We start from the raw sequence: 20,319 nt of genomic DNA on the forward strand, positions 1-20,319 counted from the left end.
AATCCCTTGATATCTATGTTAGGGTTCAGTCACACTGGTGCATCGACGCCCATGTTACTGCAGGTAGCAGATGGCCGTACCTGAAGACGGACGTCTCTCTGCAGCGCCGGAGGAAAGAACATGTGACCGGCTTTATTGCCGGTTATGTGTTCTTTCATCAGCGCTGCAGAGAGACGTCCGTCTTCAGGTACGGCCATCTTGTTTCTGCAGTATTGGCTCAGTCACACGGGCGCATTGGCGCCGGTGTATGGGTGCCGATGCGCCCGTGTGACTGAGCCCTCAAGGAGAGAAATTGGTCTGTAGTTGCCGCACACCGAGGCACCTTTGCTTGGCTTGGGGATGATCATGATGAGTGCCACCAAAGCCTTGGCCGGGAGTAGACACCCACGCCCCATCGCGTTAAAGGCCCTCAACACCTGGGAGGATCTTCTCCCGAAACAATTTATAGAACCTGGCTGTAAAACCATCAGGCCCCGGGCTCTTGCCCAGCTTTAAGTTTTTAATAAGTTCTGAGAGTTCGGAAGAGAAGAAGTCCATCTCCAGTTCCTCTGACTCTTCAGTTGTCATCCTTTCTGGGGCATTAATAGAGAGGTAGGCCTCTGGTGACCAGACTGTGAGTCCCCCTCAATATTATAAAGTTTGGCATTCTACCTCTTGAACTCTTCCAGAATGCCTGTGGTCGAGTGGATAAAGCCCAGCCGACTTGTCTGTATTTTAGAGATATGGGTTAGAAGGACTCTGGGATGGAGAGCTCTAGTCAGCCATTTGCCACATGTATCCCCATACTCAAAGGATCCCCTGCGTGAAATGTCCCTAAAAAGTAGGGAACACTGATAAAGAATTCCCAAAATTTGCTGTCTCAGTTTCGAGATTTCTTCTTTAAGTACTTCCTTTTGGGAACTTCTGCAGATTTAGTAGAAGCTTGGCAAACCAGCCAATTTTTCCTTTTTGCCCCTTGATCTGTGAGCGACCAAGACCCCTCTGATAATGCATTTCAGCGCTTCCCATTGTGTTGGGGGCCCCCGTGGAATCAGATTGGTGGACTTCTATAAAATCCCCAATCGTTTTTTTAATGTCAATCACGCATTGAGTAAGTTGAGTAAGTTGTCATTAAGTTTCCAGGAAAAGCTCTTGGGTGAATGCCCCAACTAGTGAGTTCACCGAAAACTGGTGCATGGTCAGACCAAATAAAATCACCCTGGGAGCATCTCAGGGAGCAATCCAATATAGGCTCTGTGAGATCAAGAGCAACATCTATTCTACTGTACAAGTTATGAACAGAGGAGTGTTAAGTGTAGTCCCTGACCCCCGGGTGAAGGATCCTCCACAAGTCAACCAGATGTAGAGTGTCTAGAGTTTTTTTTGAGACAGCGTAGTGCTGATCGGGAAACAGAGGTCTTACCTGAAGACGTGTCCAACTCCGGGTTCAGCACCAGGTTAAGGTCTCCCCCCTAGGATGATCCTGGATCCTCCTGCGAACTCGGAGTATACTGTATTTTGACAGACATTCTACTAAGAAGTGCTGCAAACCACAGACACGTCTTAATAGGCAATCATTCATGGCAGACCTGAGAGCCTTCAGAAGATCCCAAGCTGCAAGGCACCCGAACGGCAACCAATATCTGGGGTTAAAAACAGCAAGTGGCACTATTCTAACATTTGACCTGTAATATCTGGGGATATAAATAGTAGGTGGCGCTATTGTAACATTAGTCCTAGAATATCCGAAGAAATATTTTTTTAATGTGTGGATACAAAATTTTTAGAATTATGGGATGGATTTAACTGTAAGCAAAGGTTTCTGCGTGGAGTGACCACTTTAATTAAATTTAAGCTCACCACATCAATGCACTGACTGAGTCATGAGCTTGTTTTATAAGTTCAATCACTTATTTGCTTATTGACAACACCTCAAAGACCAACAGAGTGGAACATTGGCTACATCCCAATATTGGAAGAGGCAGTGGTACAACTAAATTCTTGTTTACTGCAACAGAAACAAACATTTAATTACAGTTGGGCTCCTGTATCAAATGGACTATGACAAAAAATGGCACGAATACAATATAAAACAGAAGTATGAAAATTGTTTAGTCTTTAGATAACTTTGGCCGACCTCAGTGATACTTTAGTCTGTGGCTTTTCCGCTGTTGCATGACTAAAACCAGAGCACCCAGGGAGTCGTAAGCTGCATGTTGTTGTTCTCTAATGCATATTTATACTACTAATTACTGACCTCTGTAGTTGTCATCTGTTTCCCGGCCACTGGCTTTTCATCACCTGGGAGAAACAGCAACATTTTATGAAAGCGGCAGAAAGTAATAGTTTTTTGATAAAAAGTGCACTCTTTATAAAAAAAAAAAGTCAAGTACTTTGGCAAGTTTCACTTGGGCGATCGAGATTTTGCTGCGAGAAAATCTTGGCAAAAATTGCATCTTTGTTCCCACGATCTTTGGGTGTCAGCAATGTTTTTTTTTAGGAATAATCTCGCATTGCATTGCTGCCGCCCGTGATAAAAATGCATGATTTTTCTATCGCAAAAGTCAATAAAATTGTTAGGTTGTGCTTCTGGGATCTGTAGTTCTGTGAGATTCCATGAGCACACCTTCTCAGCTGTGGGTTAATGGAGCTGGCTGGGTGTGGTATTCTCCACCAGCCAATCCCCTCTGGTCTGCTGCACATAAATACCAGCTTCTCTTGTGAGGGAATGCAGGTTGTTTTATGTGGTCTTTGCATTCTGTGTTAATCCCACTCTAAGCTGGTGTTATGCATGCTTGTCTGAAGTGTCACTCTCTCTCCTTCTCTGAAGACGGTCTGGACACCTGCTGTCCCTCCCCTCCTTGTGTGCTGGGGTCCATGCATCGAGTAGCATGTGGTACAGTGACCGCACAGGTGCATACACCTGCAGGTTTCTCCCCATTCCTTTACAGGTATGGCCTGCAGATGTCTGATGTCTTATGTGTGTGTCAGGTGGGTGATGCCTGACACTGTTTTCTGTATTTCAGCATGGTGGCTGACACTCCATCCCCTTGGTGTGAGGACACTTGGATTAGCTATGGTTTACTATCTGTATGCATGTGAGTTCTGGGTGGGGTTCCTGTTCTATGTGGTATGCATGACATGTGTGTTGGTGTGAACAGTGACATGTTTCGTATGTATGTGCAGCTGGCAGACATGTGCTCTATGTGCAGTCCTGTTCTGTGTGGTATGCATGACCTTATGTGTTGGTGTGAACAGTGACTTGTTCTGTATGTCTGTGGAGGTGGCCAGACATGAGTTGTGAACAGTCGTGTTCTGTGTTAAAGGGGTTGTCCCGCGAAAGCAAGTGGGGGTATACACTTCTGTATGGCCATATTAATGCACTTTGTAATATACATCGTGCATTAAATATGAGCCAAACAGAAGTTATTCACTTACCTGTTCCGTTGCTAGCGTCCCCGTCTCCATGGTGCCGTCTAATTTCAGCGTCTAATCTCCCGATTAGACGCGCTTGCGCAGTCCGGTCTTCTCCCTTCTGAATGGGGCCGCTCGTGCCGGAGAGCTGCTCCTCGTAGCTCCGCCCCGTCACGTGTGCCGATTCCAGCCAATCAGGAGGGTGGAATCGGCAATGGAACGCACAGAGCCCACGGTGCACCATGGGAGAAGACCTGCGGTCCACCGTGGGTGAAGATCCCGGCGGCCATCTTCGCAAGGTAAGTAAGAAGTCACCGGAGCGCGGGGATTCGGGTAAGTACTATCCGTTTTTTTTTTAAACCCCTGCATCGGGTTTGTCTCGCGCCGAACGGGGGGTTATTGAAAAAAAACAAAAAAACGTTTCGGCGCGGGACAACCCCTTTAAGTGTGTGTGAACAATGTCATGTCCTGTGTGTGTTTAGTGCATTTCTCTAGGTTCCTAAACAGGGTTAGCCAGGTCCCAGATGAGGACAGTGGGGCTGTCCTTATCGGGACAATCACCCCACTGTTAGGCAGGGGGTTCCCTACTTTCCCTGATTAGGAAGGGAGAGGTGTCCTTCCATCTTTACCTGGAGATATGTAATTGGTCTATGCAACATTATGGGAGTTGTTGCGGTTTTATTAGGACACCATATTGCGTCTGTGCTGAAGCGTGGCCCTATAGTGTGCCACATAGACATAAAAAGGACTTTCTAATGCTAAAATTGCAACGCAAGTTTGTTGCGCTGTGATTCAATAAAACGCAGGCTCCATAGGGAAAGATGGGAGATTAAAAAAATCACACAAGGATGGAGCATGCCGTGATTTTTTGTTCTCTCAACATCGCATCATTGTAAACATTGCAGATGGGAAGGAAACCATTGAAAATCATCGGTTTCATAATCTGCTTTTTAACTGACTCTCACATCAGGCGAAAATTGCACGATTTTCTCGCCCGTGTGAAACCACCCTTGGAAGGATTTGTTGCTTTCCTGCAAAACTCAACATGTAGGTACATCTCAGGTAGATGTACAAATGAGTTGTGGCATGACTAGGTGAACGCGCAATCAAAGAGATGTCACCCTGTTACCAGAGTCTAAGAGGGGCGCATTATTGGGTGTGAGAAGCTGGATGGTCGTATCGATGAATTGTCCCCCACCGGCCATTCTGACCAGACTGTTAGGAGGTGTTGGAACCAGTGGATGTGTGAGGGCACACAAGGTGACCGGGCTCAGGATGCCCCATACAGCCCACCAGTAGAGGGAACGTCTGACCAGACTGTTAGGAGGTGTTGGGACTAGTGGATGTGTGGGGGCACACAAGGTGAACGGGCTCAGGACATCCCCTACAGAGCACCAGTAGAGAGGAACGCTAGACCAGACTGTTAGGAGGTGTTAGACCATAAGATACTTGAGGCACACAAGGTGACCAGGCTCAGGACATCCCATACAGACCACCAGTAGAGAGGAACGTCTCACCAGACTGTTAGGAGGTGTTGAGACCAGTAGATGTGTGAGGACACACAAGGTGACCGGGCTCAGGACGTCCCCTACAGAGCACCAGTAAAGAGGAGTGTCTGACCAGATTGTTAGGAGGTGTTAGACCATAGGATGCGTGAGGAACCTCAGCAGATGATTGATGAAAAAGTGTACATTTTACAATAATGCAGGCTCCTGTGTAATTGAGAGCAGTAGCTCTGCGTCACTTGTGTGGATACAAGTGATGTGACACATGAAGGTTGTTATACAGGGTTGGCCACGGAAAAGTAGCCCGGCACCACACTCTTAGGAAAGCTGTCCTTCATTTTACCTCGGTAGTAAAAGAAATAAAAGCTGCGCTGTGATTGGTTGCTATGGCCAATAAAGACAGATTTTTTTTAGACAGCTTTTTAGACAGATTGTAGTGTTAGCCTACTTTTCCATGGCCACCCTGTAGATGCTATGGTGACGATGAGTGAGTGAGAGGCACAGGGTGTAGTTACATAATGCATCCACATATGATTTTGATAACAAACCTCTCCACATGAACCTAAGATATATATATATATATATATATATATAGAATGATATTGATCTCTGCACTTTATTTACCATAAGTATTCTTGTTAATAGAACACTTCTTGAACGTCATGATGTTCTGCGTCAATGTCCCGGTCTTGTCAGTGAATATATACTCGATTTGTCCCAGCTGTTCATTCAGTGATGTTGTCCTGGCCTTGGCTGCTGTGTCTTTATTTGGGTAGTACATATGTAAATCCCAGTCAATAAAGGAACTTTGGCCTAAACGAATCATTTCCACACTGAAAAATAACCCATTAATATTATGTGATGGCAGCAAAAAGTTTCTTTTAGTTTTGAAAATGTTTTTTCTTTACATTTCTTTCACATGTAACATTAAAGGGACTGTCCGGATGTAAATTATTGATGGCTTATTGTCAAGATAGGTCATCAACAGTAGATCGTCAGGGCTCTGTCACCTGGGAGCTCTTAGCTCTTTACTGGGCTGCTAAGCTCATGCATAGAGCTGAGTTATCCAGGAAGCAGACAGCTCCGTTTTCACTGCAGTGGCCAAGCTTAGTACTGTAGGCAAATGTCCCATTGGAATAAATGGGAACTTTTGCTGCAATGCAAATCTTTTCCACTACAGTGGGGACAAAACAGGACAGCTGATTGGTGTGGGTCCTGAATTACGGACCCCCGTTAATTTATTATTGACGATGGGCCATCAGTAGTTTACAACTGGACAACCCCTTTTAAAAGGGATTTCCAGGATTAGAAAAACATGGCTGCTTTCTTGCAAAAACAGTGCCACACCTCTTCTCAGGTTGAGTGTAAAATTGCAGCTCAGTCCCATTCACATCAGTGGAGCTGATATGCCATGCCAGGCACAACCCTTATACAAGTGTGGCACCATTTCTGGAAGAAAGCGGCTAGGTTTCTTTATTCCTTTACAATACCATCATTAATATACATAACCTTAAACATTGTCGCCTGATGTTTATTATCCTCACTGTTGCCTGCTTTTTAGTTTTGCTCCACCAGGATACAACGAATATCAATGACTGATGCATTGCTGCATTGTCTATGGGGAGTCTGGATGTCCATTCACACGGGTGCATTCAATCAACATCCATGTGCACAGACCCATTATAGCCAATTTGATTATTCACACGGTGGTCAATGGGGAAAAAAAAATCACAGTATGTCCTATCGTGGTGCATTTTATGTGCAATGTTCAGTGACCGTGGGTAGCAGACAGCAGCATGGACGTGTGTCTGTGTGCTGTCCGATGCCATTTGCACCTGAGTATCTTGGGCTCACTCACATAAGCCCATTTAAATAGGTCCTTAGAGTCTTTATATTCCACTACAGGCTAAGATTGCGACTTTGTCTGTCCCTCATGCTTTACACTGCACTGAGGTTTCTACTATTTTGACAGTAACAATAAAGCAGCATAGTGTTCTGAACCCTGAATATTACTGGATGGGAACCAGAAGTGCATCCTGTACTTATTTGGACGTTATACTGTAGTCATCCTATATAGTATATATGTGTTGTACCTTACATAGAGCGATATCGGTACCATTGTGTTCAGAACAATGATATATCCCCAAAAGCCAAGAAATCCCCGGTAGTTCGGTGAGTAGTCATTCCCGTCATACAGATACCAAGATGTGTTTCTGCTGTTTACATCGCTCTCCCAAAATGTCTGACCGATGGCTAAACCAGCTGCGCACAGGATAAGCAGGACAAATATCTGCAAGACACATATATACAGTCTGTATACAGAGAGCGTGGGATGTACTATAATCATGGCTGAGGAATACGGGGAAGCGTTACCATGTACACCATTCCGTTCATGAGATGATCGATTTTTGTTCGTTTCAGAGTTGATTTTCCGCCGTTTCTCATTATTTTACTGTCCAGACCTACAAAATACAATGTCATTAAAACTGATTGCGATTTTTAAAGAGCTACTGCACTTTTTTTCCAATGTACACAACAGGCGATCCTAAGTATTTTTGCAATAGGTTTTATCAGCCTATCCTATACAGTTTTTGTAAAAAAAAAAAACGTCAGCTGTGCAGCTAGTAAAGGGCTGAGAAATCTGTCTTCACCTGGCTGCATAGCAGAAGAGGGAGATCCAGCTGTGCCTGCACTGGTCTCTCTAGAGCAGGCACAGCTGTTCCATGAAGTAGTGGATGAATAAATGTCTGCTTAATAGTTTAGTTATTTTCATGACATTATTTTGATGACATTTGTTGTTGAACTTTCCCTTTAAAGGGGGACTTTTCACAACCTTGAAAGGTCTCCCGACCTGAACCCTGCCCTTTCATAGGTGACCCTTCACTTTATGAATGATTAACAATAAACTTTATTGGCACAGAACCTCTTTCTTGGGAGCTTGGTCAACTTCTCCCAACAAAATTGGTGCAGCAAAAAGCATCTGCCATGTCCTTATGAGGCAGTGTTGTAACTATAGAGGATGCAGGGGCTGCGGTTGCACCCGGGCCCAGGAGCCTAAGCTGGCCCATAAAGCCTCTCTTCTCCATATAGGGAGCCCAGTACTATGAATAAAGCATTATTGTTGGGGGCCCTGTTATGAGCTATTACAATTCATCCATTGCACTCAGTGGGGACTTTGACTACCAGAGGGTTTCCGCTCTCTATTACATCTATATACTCCAATAAGTCATAAAAGAATGAGTTGCCTAAAAAAGACTACACCCTTCCACTGAAAGCTGTGTGGCAAGCATCGTGAAGTTATTGTCATCCAGTCTACTTAGAGTCTTGGATGGTAAATATACTGTATGTCTAGTTCTCCAGAAATATGGATGTCAATGAATAAACGATCAAATTTGCTGTCTCTGGGCGGAAATGCTCTTTACTGACCCATTGCAGCAGATATGATAGCTTCTATATAAAGATGCCCTCTTCTTGACATAAACATATGATATTTGGTGGCAGATCCAACCACATTTGGTGGAATTGGGTGCGTAGACCATAGCCGTTAGATTGCCAGATCAACCAACACAACCTTTACATTATGGCTAGTTTATCTTTGTCCGAGAAATAACCTCTGTTGTTCCCCTTTCCATAAAGTTCATCAAGTTTGATCATAATTACTGACCTTGAGCGAGAGACAGTGACCTCTATTGGGGACAGTTTTGTGGAATGCTGGTCATTCATGGTACCTACTCTTACGGACGGTCAATAGTAGACTCTGCATGTCTATAACATACACATTCATTGTACTTACCAGACATCCATCTCCCATAAAAGTCAATAACCATCCTGCTGTACTGTTTGTTTGTCTACCATTGCCCAGAACATAAGTGAAATGACAACCCTTACTGCACACCAAAGCCTACAGTATAAAAGGTGCACAAGTTACCTGCGAATATGACCAGGCCATGACAGTATTGCGTGTTGCGGATTTTACAGCCACGAAGTAACACTTTATCATTATCAAGCCCCCAGCTAGATCCTCTCCAGAACAATGTGCCCACGAATTTATCCAATCGGTTATTTGGTTCCTCACATTCAACTAGTCCTGGAAAAATAAAATGTAACTATGTTCAACTTTCATTCCCATTACCTTTCAAGCCTCCCCCATTCAGATAGAAACATTCCCTTTAAAGAAAATTAGCATCTTTCCCCCTCTTGTGTTCTCAAGTCACAATACAGTCCTGCAAAAATCAGGTTTAGGTTTAATAATAGTTGAGGGAATAAATACATATGTAGCATTTAGACCCGAAACAAGCTTGTAGATGTGGCCGGTGATTTGTGACAGTGGCTTTGTCTCTCCAGTTGTCCGGGGCCACAACCCCCAACATACTCTGTCAGCCTGTAGCTTTTCCTACCAATTAGAGAGTAATATACAGTCTGTGGTTTACGTAGACCTTCCTGTGACCACTGTTGAATGTGGTGACATAGAACTGTCATTACATAATGATACTGATAGTTCCTAGAAATTGTATAAATGTATTAGGATATCTAGACTTTAATGTTTAGACTTGAAGATGGTGGCTGAAGTAGCGTATCGTACAGAGAGTGATATAACAGCCCAGTGACTCAGCTCCTTACAGCTACAGCCAATCAGCACTAAGCGGTGTTAGAAGCAAAACTTATAAAAGTTCTTCTAAACTTTTAGAAATTTCAGTTTCAGTTTTTGTAGTCTTCAGTCTCTAGTCTAGAAGAAGAAGAGAGCAGAGGGTAGTGTAAATGGTTTAAGGGACAGTAGCTTAGAGACATTTTTTGAGAATTAGTTCCTGCAGGAACAGTGGTATACATGAATGCTGCAGACTCCAGGCACATGGTGAGAAACCCACATCTATGGTATGGAGTAGAAAGAGCAGTACGAGATTTAGCCACCATCCTCAGGACTGGACGTAGAAACTTGATTATGAAGTTTTGTGCCTTCATAGATTTGATGTTGAATTGTTGTATCTCTGGATCAAGTAAAGCTGAGTTATGCTGTTACCCTCACCCTGGTTCTTTTCCCAGGAAACATTACACTACACCGCACCAACATACCAAGGGGCAGAGACTAGGCATTCCCCCATATCTAGCTGTAGTGTAGCCATTTGCGGAGGGCTTCACTTTGCAAAAGCCACTGTGTAGCTATATTTACTGAAACGGTAGTCACTCAGCAAGTCAAGTGACCGCTAGGCAAACTGAACTGCAACAGTCTGCATAGTCAGGAAGGAAGAAGAGCAAAGCTGCTTAATGGTCTTATAATATGAGGCACTATGGAGTTACTGAAATATTATCAAGCCCATGACATAATGACAACCTCACCATCAAATTCTGCAAGTTCATGCTCTTTTTGTAGAAATGTATCCGTTATTTCAAGGGACATTTTAAACTTCAAATTGCTTTCACTGGAAAAAAAAATATAAATCTGACGAATATAAAGATACACACTTTGTCAAAAAAAAGCAAGCATTTAGAAGGAGTTGTAATTTTGCAGCAAAATTCGGCATGCAGTTACATCTCAGGCAGATATACAAATGATTAGAGTTGTGGTGTGATTAGATGAATGGCTCCTTGTGTGTACCGTCTTTTCCCAAAAATAAGACACTGTCTTATATTAAATTTGGCTCCAAAAGAGGCACAGTGCCTTATTTTCAGGAGTGGGGGCTCATACTCCCCTTGCAGCCGGCGTCATCTCTCTCTGGTAAGCGGGGCTTTGAATTCCCCCACTTCCAGCAAGCAAGCACTGTGATTGGATTGAGCGCCAGCCAATCACAGCCGGAGCTCGATGAACCAATCACAGCCATTCAGTGATGTCGGTGAATGATCGAGCATCCAAAACACCCTGGTCCTTAAGGGGTTAAGCATACCCTAAAAGCACATCTCTTTAGGGAGGCCTATAACATTGCAAATATAACTCTTCTCCATCTACCTTATCTATCTATCTCATCATATCTATCTTATATATTCTCCCTCAAACTTTTTGGTGTAGAATCAGCCACAAAAATTTGGAACAGTTTGGCCATGTTTGCAATCCCCCTTAGATTGTCTTATTTTGGATTACTGCACAATGTCTGGTTGTAAAGAAGACACTTCACACAATGCAAATCACCAGAGCCAGACCTGTGCACAAACTGTTCCAGCAAGTAATGCTGGAGGGTATGGGCCCCAATAGCCTGTAGAGCTGCGAAAGAACATAAAAAAGACAACTATAATAAACAATATAACTGAGATATGACTTGGGTCAGGAATGCAATTCCCAGTCATTGTTACAAGGCTTGTATAAAGAGTCCAAAATTGACTTGCAGGAATGTTGGTTTCCAATAGGTGGCACTGCAGAGGTATTGCTCAATCTCCCTTATTTGATATATGACTATGATGTATGTCTGGAGGACATCATGACAAAAATGTTTTGTGAGCAACAATGTTACAGGGAATCCATCGGCTTCAACTTGCTATTTAAACATCATGTTATAGGGCAAGAGGAGACGAGCAGATTGATATATAGTTTTATGGGGAAAGATTCAGTTGTACAAAATAGTATAGTTTTATATAACTATAAAATGTTTTATTCATTTATATCTTTGCACATTCTGAGCTGAACAGTCTAATGGGCGGAGCTATCACTGACTGACAGCTACCCCTGTGTATACAGCAGTGATGGCGAACCTTCTAGAGTCCCCAAAATGCAACCCAAAACCCACTTATTTATCTCAAAATGCCAACACATCAGGGGGTGGGGCTCATCATAATCTATGGTTTTACCTCAGTTGTTATAAAAAGGACAGGGCTGTTTCAAAATAGACCTGGTGCAGATTTTCACAGCTTTTTGAATGCGGAATTTGCCACTGGAATTTCCACTGAAGACATTCTGCAGCATTTCCGCCACGTGTGAACATACTCCAGCAGTAATAGTGACCCCACAGTGGCCTCAATAGTAATAGTGACCCCCTCAGTAGTAATACTGACCTCCACAGTAGGTCCAGTAGTAATAGTGACCCCCACAGTAGTTTCAGTACTAATAGTAACCCCCCCTCACAGTAGCCCGAGTAGTAATAGTGACCCCTACAGTGACCCCAGTAGTAATAGTGTTCCCCACAGCAGCCCCAGCAGTAAGTGACTCCCACAGCGCTCCCCCCTCCACACAGCAGCCCCAGTAGTAATAGTGACTCCCACAGCGGCCCCAGCAGTAATGCTATTACTACTGTGGCAGATACAGGGGACACCATTACTAACAGTATCCCCTATATCAGCTCCAGTAGTAATAGCACCCCCCCTGAGACCCATATATTTACCCCCTCCTCCTCATCGAAGCTCCTTTGCTCAGCACTGCTGCTGATTCCAGGTGCACACTCTGACTTCAGTGTGTGTGTGTCCGGATGTCTCCTCCTCTCTGCTCTTGCGGAACCAAGGAGGAGACGTCAGGGGAGGAGGATCCCGGGTGTACACTGAGATTACAGTGTGCGCCTGGCCTCAGCCTCGCTAGCACACGTCCCCCGACCAGTATTCACCATCATGGTGAGCGGCCGCCGGCGCATGCGACTGCCGGGTGGGCTCTGCGTGCCGCAGCTTCACCACCACTGTTAAGCAGTCCTAACCAGATAGCTGTAAATCACTGATAGGACCGCCCATTAGACTGTTCAGCTCAGTATGAGCAGATATATAAATGAATAAATAAATAAATCTTTTTATTTGTTTAGCGCCAACTTATTCCGCAGCACTTTTAGTTAATATATTTATTACCCCCCCCCCACCTAGCAAGCTGGGTACTCATTTTACTGGCCTCGGAAGGAAGGAAGGCTGAGTCAACCTTGAGCCGGCTACCTGAACCATGTGGGGATTGATATATAGGAGAAGTTCTACTGAATCTTTCCCCATAAAACTATATATCCATCTGCTCAGCTCCTCCGGCTCTATAACATGATGCCTGCAGTTTGAACTGTATGTACAAGCTGACAGATTCCCTTTGAAATTGGCTTTATTTGCAAATTTCAGCCATTTGTATTGTGGTTTCTTACCCGTCAAGCTCTGCTGTTTCTACATAGCACAAGCTGTTAGGTTCAGAACTTGAAAGCAGCAACAAATCCGCCTACAGAATATCAGGACATAAAACACAACACATAAATACTGATTGAAGTATTAGAAATAAGAAAAATCTGGTTCAGAAGTGTGCTGTATGTTATATTATTCTACATAGCGAGCAGTATTATAGTAGTTATATTCTTGTATATAGGAGGCAGTATTATAGTAGTTATATTCTTGTATATAGGAGGCAGTATTATAGTAGTTATATTTATGTACATAGGGGGCAGTATTATAATAGTTATATTCTTGTACATAGGGGGCAGTATTATAGAAGTTATATTCTTGTATATAGGAGGCAGTATTATAGTAGTTATATTTATGTACATAGGGGGCAGTATTATAGTAGTTATATTCTTGTATATAGGATACTGTATTATAGTAGTTATATTCTTGTATATAGGAGGCAGTATTAAAGTAGTTATATTCTTGTACATAGGGGCAGTATTATAGTAGTTATATTCTTGTACATAGGGAGCAGTATTATAGTAGTTATATTCTTGTATATAGGGGCAGTATTATTATAGTTATATTCTTCTACATAGGAGCAGTATTATAGTAGTTATATTCTTGTACATAGAGGGCAGTATTATAGTAGTTATATTCTTGTACATAGGAGGCAGTATTATAGTAGTTATATTCTTGTACATAGGGGGCAGTATTATAGTAGTTATATTCTTGTACATAGGGGCAGTATTACAGTAGTTATATTCTTGTATATAGGGGCAGTATTATAGTAGTTATATTCTTGTACATAGGAGCAGTATTATAGTAGTTATATTCTTGTACATAGGGGCAGTATTATAGTAGCTATATTCTTGTACATAGAGGGCAGTATTATAGTAGTTATATTCTTGTACATAGGAGCAGTATTATAGTAGTTATATTCTTGTACATAGGGGCAGTATTATAGTAGCTATATTCTTGTACATAGAGGGCAGTATTACAGTAGTTATAGTCTTGTACATAGAGGGCAGTATTAGAGTTGTTATATTATTGTACATAGAGGGCAGTATTATAGTAGTTATATTCTTGTACATAGGGGCAGTATTATAGTAGTTATATTCTTGTACATAGGAGGCAGTATTATAGTAGTTATATTCTTGTATATAGGGGCAGTATTATAGTAGTTATATTCTTGTACATAGGGGCAGTATTATAGTAGCTATATTCTTGTACATAGGTGACAGTATTATAGTAGTTATATTCTTGTACATAGAGGGCAGTATTAGAGTTGTTATATTCTTGTACATAGAGGGCAGTATTATAGTAGTTATATTCTTGTACATAGGGGCAGTATTATAGTAGTTATATTCTTGTACATAGGAGGCAGTATTATAGTAGTTATATTCTTGTATATAGGGGCAGTATTATAGTAGTTATATTCTTGTACATAGGGGACAGTATTATAGTAGTTATATTCTTGTATATAGGGGGCAATATTATAGTAGTTATATTTTTGTACAGAGGAGCAGTATTATAGTAGTTATATTCTTGTACATAGGAGGCAGTATTATAGTAGTTATATTCTTGTACATAGGGGGCAGTATTATAGTAGTTATATTCTTGTACAAAGGGTGCAGTATTATAGTAGTTATATTCCTGTACATAGGGGGCAGTATTATAGTAGTTATATTCTTGTACATAGAGGTCAGTATTAGAGTTGTTATATTCTTGTACATAGAGGGCAGTATTATAGTAGTTATATTCTTGTACATATGGAGCAGTATTATAGTAGATGTATTCTTGTACATACGGGGCAGTATTATAGTAGTTACATTCTTGTACATAGGGGCAGTATTATAGTAGTTATATTCTTGTACATAAGGGCAGTATTATAGTAGCTATATTCTTGTACATGGGGGCAGTATTATAGTAGTTATATTCTTGTACATATGGAGCAGTATTATAGTAGATGTATTCTTGTACATACGGGGCAGTATTATAGTAGTTACATTCTTGTACATAGGGGCAGTATTATAGTAGTTATATTCTTGTACATAAGGGCAGTATTATAGTAGCTATATTCTTGTACATAGAGGGCAGTATTAGAGTTGTTATATTCTTGTACATAGAGGGCAGTATTATAGTAGTTATATTCTTGTACATAGGGGACAGTATAATAGTAGTTATATTCTTGTACATAGGGAGCAGTATTATAGTAGTTATATTCTTGTACATAGGGGCAGTATTATAGTAGTTATATTCTTGTACATAAGGGCAGTATTATAGTAGCTATATTCTTGTACATAGAGGGCAGTATTAGAGTTGTTATATTCTTGTACATAGAGGGCAGTATTATAGTAGTTATATTCTTGTACATAGGGGACAGTATTATAGTAGTTATATTCTTGTACATAGGGAGCAGTATTATAGTAGTTATATTCTTGTACATAGCGGACAGTATTACAGTAGTTATATTCTTGTACATAGGGGACAGTATTATAGTAGTTATATTCTTGTACATAGGGGGCAGTATTATAGTAGTTGTATTCTTGTACATAGGGAGCAGTCTTAAAGTAGTTTTATTCTTGTACATAGGAGCAGTATTATAGTAGTTGTATTCTTGTACATAGGGAGCAGTTTTATTGTAGTTTTATTCTTGTACATAGGGAGCAGTCTTATAGTAGTTTTATTCTTGTACATAGGAGGCAGTGTTATAGTAGTTATATTCTTGTACATAGGAGGCAGTATTATAATAGTTATATTCTTGTACATAGGAGCAGTATTATAGTAGTTGTATTCTTGTACATAGGGAGCAGTCTTATAGTAGTTTTATTCTTGTACATAGGGGGCAGTATTATAGTAGTTATATTCTTGTACATAGGGGGCAGTATTATAGTAGTTATATTCTTGTACATAGGGGGCAGTATTATAGTAGTTTTATTCTTGTACATAGGGGGCAGTATTATAGTAGTTATATTCTTGTACATAGGGGGCAGTATTATAGTAGTTATATTCTTGTACATAGAGGTCAGTATTAGAGTTGTTATATTCTTGTACATAGAGGGCAGTATTATAGTAGTTATATTCTTGTACATAGGGGACAGTATTATAGTAGTTCAATTCTTGTATATAGGGGGCAGTATTATAGTAATTATATTCTTCCACATGGGGGGCAGTATTATAGTAGTTATATTCTTGTACATATGGAGCAGTATTATAGTAGATGTATTCTTGTACATACGGGGCAGTATTATAGTAGTTACATTCTTGTACATAGGGGCAGTATTATAGTAGTTATATTCTTGTACATAGGGGCAGTATTATAGTAGCTATATTCTTGTACATAGAGGGCAGTATTAGAGTTGTTATATTCTTGTACATAGAGGGCAGTATTATAGTAGTTATATTCTTGTACATAGGGTACAGTATAATAGTAGTTATATTCTTGTACATAGGGAGCAGTATTATAGTAGTTATATTCTTGTACATAGCGGACAGTATTACAGTAGTTATATTCTTGTACATAGGGGACAGTATTATAGTAGTTATATTCTTGTACATAGGGGGCAGTATTATAGTAGTTGTATTCTTGTACATAGGGAGCAGTCTTAAAGTAGTTTTATTCTTGTACATAGGAGCAGTATTATAGTAGTTGTATTCTTGTACATAGGGAGCAGTTTTATAGTAGTTTTATTCTTGTACATAGGGAGCAGTCTTATAGTAGTTTTATTCTTGTACATAGGAGGCAGTGTTATAGTAATTATATTCTTGAACATAGGAGGCAGTATTATAATAGTTATATTCTTGTACATAGGAGCAGTATTATAGTAGTTGTATTCTTGTACATAGGGAGCAGTCTTATAGTAGTTTTATTCTTGTACATAGGGGGCAGTATTATAGTAGTTATATTCTTGTACATAGGGGGCAGTATTATAGTAGTTATATTCTTGTACATAGGGGGCAGTATTATAGTAGTTATATTCTTGTACATAGGGGGCAGTATTATAGTAGTCATATTCGTGTACATAGGGGGCAGTCTTATAGTAGTTTTATTCTTGTACATAGGGAACAGTCTTATAGTAGTTTTATTCTTGTACATAGGAGGCAGTGTTATAGTAGTTATATTCTTGTACATAGGAGGCAGTATTATAATAGTTATATTCTTGTACATAGGAGCAGTATTATAGTAGTTATATTCTTGTACATAGGGAGCAGTCTTATAGTAGTTTTATTCTTGTACATAGGGGGCAGTATTATAGTAGTTATATTCTTGTACATAGGGGGCAGTATTATAGTAGTTATATTCTTGTACATATGGGGCAGTATTATAGTAGTTATATTCTTGTACGTAGGAGCAGTATTATAGTAGTTATATTCTTGTACATAGGGGGCAGTATTATAGTAGTTATATTCATGTACATAGGAGCAGTATTATAGTAGATATATTCTTGTACATAGGAGGCAGTATTATAGTAGTTATATTCTTGTACATAGAGGGCAGTATTAGAGTTGTTATATTCTTGTACATAGAGGGCAGTATTATAGTAGTTATATTCTTGTACATATGGAGCAGTATTATAGTAGATGTATTCTTGTACATACGGGGCAGTATTATAGTAGTTACATTCTTGTACATAGGGGCAGTATTATAGTAGTTATATTCTTGTACATAAGGGCAGTATTATAGTAGCTATATTCTTGTACATAGAGGGCAGTATTAGAGTTGTTATATTCTTGTACATAGAGGGCAGTATTATAGTAGTTATATTCTTGTACATAGGGGACAGTATAATAGTAGTTATATTCTTGTACATAGGGAGCAGTATTATAGTAGTTATATTCTTGTACATAGGGGCAGTATTATAGTAGTTATATTCTTGTACATAAGGGCAGTATTATAGTAGCTATATTCTTGTACATAGAGGGCAGTATTAGAGTTGTTATATTCTTGTACATAGAGGGCAGTATTATAGTAGTTATATTCTTGTACATAGGGGACAGTATTATAGTAGTTATATTCTTGTACATAGGGGACAGTATTATAGTAGTTATATTCTTGTACATAGGGAGCAGTATTATAGTAGTTATATTCTTGTACATAGCGGACAGTATTACAGTAGTTATATTCTTGTACATAGGGGACAGTATTATAGTAGTTATATTCTTGTACATAGGGGGCAGTATTATAGTAGTTGTATTCTTGTACATAGGGAGCAGTCTTAAAGTAGTTTTATTCTTGTACATAGGAGCAGTATTATAGTAGTTGTATTCTTGTACATAGGGAGCAGTTTTATAGTAGTTTTATTCTTGTACATAGGGAGCAGTCTTATAGTAGTTTTATTCTTGTACATAGGAGGCAGTGTTATAGTAGTTATATTCTTGTACATAGGAGGCAGTACTATAATAGTTATATTCTTGTACATAGGAGCAGTATTATAGTAGTTGTATTCTTGTACATAGGGAGCAGTCTTATAGTAGTTTTATTCTTGTACATAGGGGGCAGTATTATAGTAGTTATATTCTTGTACATAGGGGGCAGTATTATAGTAGTTATATTCTTGTACATAGGGGGCAGTATTATAGTAGTTTTATTCTTGTACATAGGGGGCAGTATTATAGTAGTTATATTCTTGTACATAGGGGGCAGTATTATAGTAGTTATATTCTTGTACATAGAGGTCAGTATTAGAGTTGTTATATTCTTGTACATAGAGGGCAGTATTATAGTAGTTATATTCTTGTACATAGGGGACAGTATTATAGTAGTTAAATTCTTGTATATAGGGGGCAGTATTATAGTAATTATATTCTTCCACATGGGGGGCAGTATTATAGTAGTTATATTCTTGTACATATGGAGCAGTATTATAGTAGATGTATTCTTGTACATACGGGGCAGTATTATAGTAGTTACATTCTTGTACATAGGGGCAGTATTATAGTAGTTATATTCTTGTACATAGGGGCAGTATTATAGTAGCTATATTCTTGTACATAGAGGGCAGTATTAGAGTTGTTATATTCTTGTACATAGAGGGCAGTATTATAGTAGTTATATTCTTGTACATAGGGGACAGTATAATAGTAGTTATATTCTTGTACATAGGGAGCAGTATTATAGTAGTTATATTCTTGTACATAGCGGACAGTATTACAGTAGTTATATTCTTGTACATAGGGGACAGTATTATAGTAGTTATATTCTTGTACATAGGGGGCAGTATTATAGTAGTTGTATTCTTGTACATAGGGAGCAGTCTTAAAGTAGTTTTATTCTTGTACATAGGAGCAGTATTATAGTAGTTGTATTCTTGTACATAGGGAGCAGTTTTATAGTAGTTTTATTCTTGTACATAGGGAGCAGTCTTATAGTAGTTTTATTCTTGTACATAGGAGGCAGTGTTATAGTAGTTATATTCTTGTACATAGGAGGTAGTATTATAATAGTTATATTCTTGTACATAGGAGCAGTATTATAGTAGTTGTATTCTTGTACATAGGGAGCAGTCTTATAGTAGTTTTATTCTTGTACATAGGGGGCAGTATTATAGTAGTTATATTCTTGTACATAGGGGGCAGTATTATAGTAGTTATATTCTTGTACATAGGGGGCAGTATTATAGTAGTTATATTCTTGTACATAGGGGGCAGTATTATAGTTGTCATATTCGTGTACATAGGGGGCAGTCTTATAGTAGTTTTATTCTTGTACATAGGGAACAGTCTTATAGTAGTTTTATTCTTGTACATAGGAGGCAGTGTTATAGTAGTTATATTCTTGTACATAGGAGGCAGTATTATAATAGTTATATTCTTGTACATAGGAGCAGTATTATAGTAGTTATATTCTTGTACATAGGGAGCAGTCTTATAGTAGTTTTATTCTTGTACATAGGGGGCAGTATTATAGTAGTTATATTCTTGTACATAGGGGGCAGTATTATAGTAGTTATATTCTTGTACATATGGGGCAGTATTATAGTAGTTATATTCTTGTACGTAGGAGCAGTATTATAGTAGTTATATTCTTGTACATAGGGGGCAGTATTATAGTAGTTATATTCATGTACATAGGAGCAGTATTATAGTAGATATATTCTTGTACATAGGAGGCAGTATTATAGTAGTTATATTTTTGTACATAGAGGGCAGTATTAGAGTTGTTATATTCTTGTACATAGAGGGCAGTATTATAGTAGTTATATTCTTGTACATAGGGGAAAGTATAATAGTAGTTATATTCTTGTACATAGGGAGCAGTATTATAGTAGTTATATTCTTGTACATAGCGGACAGTATTACAGTAGTTATATTCTTGTACATAGGGGACAGTATTATAGTAGTTATATTCTTGTACATAGGGGGCAGTATTATAGTAGTTGTA

General features: G+C 39.6%; 1 protein-coding gene across 3 annotated transcripts in view; it reads right to left on the reverse strand.

The window, feature by feature from the left end:
• LOC136627436 (phospholipid-transporting ATPase IC-like) overlaps positions 1-20,319 on the reverse strand; it is a 74,811-nt gene that overhangs the window by 31,087 nt on the left and 23,405 nt on the right. For all 3 annotated transcript variants that reach the window (XM_066602528.1, XM_066602526.1, XM_066602527.1), the window contains exons 9-15: positions 12,926-12,996; positions 10,233-10,315; positions 8,827-8,985; positions 7,272-7,360; positions 6,992-7,188; positions 5,523-5,731; positions 2,237-2,280 (exon numbers count right to left, since the gene is read on the reverse strand). In XM_066602528.1, the coding sequence (XP_066458625.1) occupies positions 2,237-2,280; positions 5,523-5,731; positions 6,992-7,188; positions 7,272-7,360; positions 8,827-8,985; positions 10,233-10,315; positions 12,926-12,996 (852 nt within the window). The remainder of the gene's footprint in view (positions 1-2,236; positions 2,281-5,522; positions 5,732-6,991; positions 7,189-7,271; positions 7,361-8,826; positions 8,986-10,232; positions 10,316-12,925; positions 12,997-20,319) is intronic.

The sequence above is a fragment of the Eleutherodactylus coqui genome, chromosome 5, assembly GCF_035609145.1.
Source record: "Eleutherodactylus coqui strain aEleCoq1 chromosome 5, aEleCoq1.hap1, whole genome shotgun sequence".
Lineage (NCBI taxonomy): Eukaryota > Metazoa > Chordata > Amphibia > Anura > Eleutherodactylidae > Eleutherodactylus > Eleutherodactylus coqui.